Here is a 6,040-nt window from a genome sequence, read left to right as displayed (position 1 = left end):
TAATCCTCCTTGGAGGTGAATCCCGTCCTCCATCCTTTGTAGGCTTTCCTTTTTAGCCGCAGGAGGTCCGCTAGGTCCCTGGAGAGCCAGGAGAGCTGCTGTGCCTTCTTGCTGCCTTTCCTCCGTGTTGGAATAGACTTGGTTTGTGTATTGAGGATCGCTTCCTTGAGAAGCAACCACTCTTCTTGAACTCCCATCTCCCTGGGGTCATGGTCCCTAAGGTTCCAGGAGACAGAGCCACCCAGGCTGTCATCTCCTTCTGCATTTCCTGCAGCCTTGTCTCCCTCTCCTGACTCTTCCGAGCCTCTTGGGAAATCAGTTGCTCCAACCTCCTAGTTTCCTCTGCCTCGGCTGACACTAGGCGCCTGATTTCTTTTGCAGTTCCCTCCTTCTTCCCTGGTGATAATTGTCGCTCTAAAGCTGCCGACTTAGCCTCAGCTTTCTCTTTCTGGGCTTTTGCTAGTTCTAACTCCTGTTCCAGTCTGGCCACCTTTTCCTTCATCTCCTCCATTCTCAATTGCCCGACAAAGTTTTCCAGCCCCTAGCCTTCCGTCATTTCCTTTTGAGCCATTTTTACCCTGCCCTTACTTCCCCTGGGTCAGGGCCTCAGTCTTGCCTTCAAAATTCCCAGCAATGGGTATCCTCTCTCAGCTCCACCTAGTGAGCTGTAGTAAAAGTCTTTTCTATAAACGTCCGCCTTTCTATTATAGCCCTTAGGTTCGTTCCCCTGTTCAGGGACACAGAGTCCTTCCCGTACACGGCCTGCCTTCCCGGCCAATGCACCACTGTCACGGGACCTAGGAGCGGCCGTGATCTCTCTAACGCCCCCTACCGTGCCAAGTAGACGATCCAGCACCCTTGTTCTCACCCGCCACGTCTTTGATGTTGTCTAATTTTATAAGGGAAGCTGCTTTTTGTCCCCTTGGACATGGTGCTATGTTTATCCTGTCCCCTGTTCTGTATGGGGTGACTGGTGCACCCCAGCCTTATGGGCTATGCGTGCCTCCAACCTCCCCTGTAGCACGCCCCAAGACTCGCAGATGTACCAGACATTGACTGGTCAGTTTCCTTTCTGCACCCTGACTGGTGCCCCTGGGGCTTGTCACGCAACCGGCGCCCCTCACTGGCGCCTTGACTGGTGCCCCTCTACTCACTAGCCCTCTCGGGCCTGCTCAACATGTTTGCCTCTTCCTGGGGCTTTCCCAATAAGCTCGCCCCTTTCCTGGGGCTTTCCCAATATGCTTGCCCACCCTGCAGCCTTGCTCGCGCTTCTCGCGCTCCCCTCCCGCACTGAGGCCTTGCTCCCATGCTTCCTGCCCGCACCGGGGCCTTGCTCCCGTGCTTCCCGCGGTCAGGGCTTAGGTGGCTGTAGCCATGCCTGGCCCCCTGACCCTCCTTAGGGGTCTTACGCCCTGCTCGAGCTTTACTCCCTATGCTGCCCCGCTGGGCTGGGGTCGGGACACCCCACTAGCTCCTCCTGACGTCGCCTATACTGGGCTGGGGTCAGGACACCCCAAAACGCAGTGCCACTCTCCAGCATACAAACTGCTGTGCCCTCTTTGGCACCAGCTTACTGTGCCCTCCCAGGGCAGCAGGAACCTCCCACGGTACTGGGGAGCTCCCCTGAGGCCTCCTCCAACCCCTACAGCCTCACCCGGTCCTCTGGTATTACACAAACAACCAAAGAGAAACATAAAGCCATGCGCCAACCGGCTATAATGCAAGATAAGCCTCCTGGCTATAGTACAAACTCCGCGCCACGCTGGCTCTTCATCATACCTCCTTTAGGGTTCTCTACCTCGTATCATCATGCAGCCGCTCAGACGGTCAGGCTGCTTGGCTCGGCTCAGCAGCAGAGCTCTTGCTCCTCAGGCTGCCAGAAGGAAACCCCCTCTGGCCTCAGCCTGGTTGCTTATAAAGGCCAGGCCCTGCCTCCTTCGGGCCAGCTGACCACAACTGGCTGCCCCGGCAGCCCACACCTGTGCTGCCCTTATTACTATTACCATTAGCGAGCACCCTAGTGCTCTGCTACACTCCTCTTTGGAAATAGCACCCCCCTTCCACCAGTTGTACACTGCCTTTTTGGCAATCAGGCATTCCCGGACACCTTTGGTGAGCCAGGGGGACTTTCGGGCACTCCTGCCCCCTTGCTTCTTCTTGGGATCGTCACCCCTTGGGCCCGGAGTATTGTCTCCTTAAGGAACGACCACTCATCTTGGGCACTAAGCTCCAATGCTCTCAAAAACCCCAGTGCCTCTCCCACTAATCTGCTCAACTCGTTGAAGTTGGCCCTCTTGAAGTCTAGGACTACCACCTTGCTGCAGGCTCTTGACACCCTGTGCCGGATGGTGAATTCCAGCAAGCGATGATCACTAATCACCCAGGTGGTCAAGAACCTGGAGGCCCCTTACCAGGTTGTTGCCTGTGGTCAGAACCAGGTCCAAGAAGGCATTTCCTTTGGTGGGACTGTGTACTTCCTGAATTAAGTGGAGGTCCAGTATCTCGGCCAGAAACCTTCTGGAATGGTCCGACCTGGCTGACTGTTCCTCCCAGCAGATGTCTGAGTAATTTAAATCACCCATGACAACTACATCCCTTGCCTTAAGTGCCTCTGCAAGCTGGCCCGAAAATTCCAGGTTCAGCTCCTCCCCTTGGCTGTGGGGTCTGTAGTAGACTCCCACCGTTAGATCCCTCTCCCCACAGCCCCCTTGTATCTTGACCCAGAGCACCTCCACTTGCCCCTCCTCTGACCCCATTCTGCTGGCAGAGGATGTGTATTGCTCCTTGACATACAGCGCCACACCCCCACCTTTCCTTCCTTCTCTATCCTGCCTGTAAAGCCTATAGCCTGTAATGCTAACTGCCCAGTCATGAGATGAATCCCACCACGTTTCTGTAAGCCCTATTATGTCTGGGTCTGAACTGACTATTCTGAGGGCAGAATAGGCCTGCCCTCAGAATAGCCAGACCTAAACTAAGCTAAGCTCTGCTCCTCACTGCCTGTGTGCTGCACTGTGGCTGCATGCACACACAGGCATTTATCGGCCAAGTTATTGGCCACTTCAGGCCAATAACCTATTCTGTGGGCAGGTCTGCAGACTATGTCTAAAGGATCTGTGAAAGATGACTATGATCAATCAAAAGTATATAAATATCCATGCTTACAATTCAAAGGGGTCTGCACCTCCTTTCAAAATTTTGAAATGTGTCCACACCCCCATTTGAAATTTCTTAGGGGTCTGCAAATGAAAAAAGGTTGAAAACCACTGATCTACAGTGATCTATTCCATGTTCATTACCCTCCCTAGCATCAATTATCTTTGGTTTTCAGATGTCAGAGGAAACATCTCTGACTATTCTGCTTAATAGATGTATGATCCATGAATTTGTCCTGTCCCTTTTTGAGCCTGGCTATACTATCTCCTTCTACAACCTCCTGTGGCAATGGGTTCCACAAGTTAACTATGTGCTGTGTGAAAATGTACTTATTAGTTTAAAACATTTATTCTACTAATTTCAGTGAGTGCCCCCCTAGTTCTAGTATTCTAGGACTTGGTGAATAACAGTTCCATTTAGGGGTGCACTGATAGATTTTGGGGGCTTATACCAATAGCCGATATTTAAGGAGGCATATTGGCTGATACCGATCCAATTTCCGATACAGCTGCATGCAGCTGGTAAGTCTGTTGAGGTGGAAAGCAAAAAGGGAAAGAAGAGGCACTACAGGGGGGCTACAGCAAAATCTGGGGTGGCTGCAGCCCCCTCTGTAGACCCCTCCCAGTGCTGCCACCAGCCACCCCGAGCCCAGCCCCTGTCAAGAAGAGCCCAGCGCAGCCCTGGCTCCAACCTGCAGCTGCAGCCTGCTCCCCACCCTGCGCAGATGCAGGGGCATGTGCCCCTCCCATGACCTCCCAGGGCGTATGCAGCAATGGGAGCTCCCCCCATGAACTGTGGCTCTGTCCTGCACCCCACCCCAGATGAGCAGCGCCTGCCCCTGTCCCCTCCCCTCCCCTCCCTCACCACAGGGAGCATTTTTCTCCCCCCCATGCCCCTTTTCTTCCCCCTCCCCTTCCACCACAACAGACTTACCAGTTGCACACTACTAAGCTCTGCTTCTCACTGCCTGTGTGCTGAACTGTGGCTGCGTACACACACAGGCATTTATCAGACAAGTTATTGGCCACTTCAGGCCAATTTCCGATACAGCCAATTTTCTTTATATCGGTACCGATCCGATATTGGACCAACATATTGGTGTACCTCTTGTTCCATTCCCTATTTACTCTGTCTATATCTCACAATGTTATAGACCTCTATCCTATCCCAACCCTCATCAGCCTTCTCCTTTCCAAACTGAAGACCCCCAGTCTTTTTAGCATCTCCTGTATGGCAACTGCTCCATATCCCTGATCATTTTAGTTGCCCTTTTCTGTACTTTCTAGTCTTCCCTCCCTTATCTTCCCCTTTTTTCCTTTCTCTTTTCCTATGCTCAGTTGACAGATACCAAAAGATGAAATATACTATCATGCTCCCCCCAATCCTGTTTCACTTTCTCCTGTATCTTACACCTTACAAAACCACCTGTGTACCTGTTATAGCACATTCCAATAACTTGATAGATCGTGCTGTCATCTGGACTATTCAATGTTACCTCTTTAAAATCCTGAAAAAAGACATTCAAATAAACACAATTATATTATTTTGTTTTACTTAAAAATATTTAGCAAATCAAATTTATATTCACATGTCGACAAAAGAATGACATGTGAACACAGACCGAACAGATTTTCAAAGGGACTGATGAGTCAGTTAATTGTTTCTATGTGTATGACCATGATGTTGGTAGAACAAACCTTTCTAGTCATTTGCTATCAAGGTGTTCCCTAGAAAGCTGGACAAAATATTACTTCAACAACACACTTTTAACACACACACAAAAAGGCTGCTGGAATAACCTAAAATAACAATTTGGAATAAAAATATGATTAATCTTTTTATTTTATGTTATATTTTATAAATGTGTAAATAACCATGTTTAATTGTAACATTGTGAATGAGGGTACAGACAAAGGAAGAAATTAACATGGTTAAAAGGGGGTTTACCACGTCAGCTGTTCTGGGGCACCATCATTCAAACCTCACAGAAAGCAAAGGCTGAACCTGGGCAGTTTATTCCTCAATGAAACAATTATCATGGTTTACTTTTCTTAATGCAGGAGAAGTACAGGCATGCAGGTATTGCTGCTGAGCTGCTGATTCACTTGAACTTTATTCACAGTGTTCTAGTTAAAGATATGTCAATCTTTCTGTTATAAATCACTGTTTTAATTATGTATAAAATTTTCCTTTCACAGAACTTGGAATACAATGTCCAAACATATATGGTTTTAATATCTGAGCCTCTACTAGAGAAAAAGTTTTCTGGGATTTCTTCATAAAGGAAAAACACATTTTAACTTTACACAGAAGAATCAGTTACAGTCTTTGTCAACGAAAAGTAAGTTTTACATAGTCAGCACAGCCTCTTATCAACACACAGTACAACAGAACTATCACTGATGTACCCTCCATAGAAATAGTTTAGAGGGCATTTTCCAGCACTGGAAATGGCAAAAATAACAAACATCTAAGCCACATAAAAAGATTTAATAATCAGAAGATTATTAAAAGGATCATCTGTTTTAATGACATGTACAGCTTTTGTGTAGCAAAATCTAATTATGTTAGTACAAAAGCTCTCCCTTGTGGTAGCAATTTTTAATTGTATAACTGATATTTTACAGAACAAAACTGGTCCTAAACAGTTCTATAAACTGTGGTCCAATCCATCAAAGAACTTTACACACCAAATAATCCTAATGAACCCATGGAACTTTTCACATGCCTGGCTCAGTAAATTCTTCTCTGCATTGGGGAATAAAGGCAGAGAAGTCAACAAACTGGAAGATTCTAGTACAAAATGGTTACATCTCCTAAGGTCACTTGTACACATGATAGGGGTTTAGTTTCCTAAATTGAAATAGTGGGTATTTAATTAGTC

At 47.9% G+C, this 6,040-nt stretch overlaps 1 protein-coding gene across 1 annotated transcript in view; it reads right to left on the bottom strand.

Moving 5' to 3' along the window:
• The window catches only part of TTC6 (tetratricopeptide repeat domain 6), a 123,084-nt gene that overhangs the window by 15,371 nt on the left and 101,673 nt on the right, over positions 1–6,040 (bottom strand). The window contains exon 27 of the mRNA XM_019551126.1: positions 4,590–4,663. Coding sequence (XP_019406671.1) covers positions 4,590–4,663 — 74 coding nt within the window. The remainder of the gene's footprint in view (positions 1–4,589; positions 4,664–6,040) is intronic.

The sequence above is a fragment of the Crocodylus porosus genome, unplaced genomic scaffold, assembly GCF_001723895.1.
Source record: "Crocodylus porosus isolate Cpor-Errol unplaced genomic scaffold, CroPor_comp1, whole genome shotgun sequence".
Lineage (NCBI taxonomy): Eukaryota > Metazoa > Chordata > Crocodylia > Crocodylidae > Crocodylus > Crocodylus porosus.
This window is presented reverse-complemented; position numbering and strand designations above follow the sequence as displayed.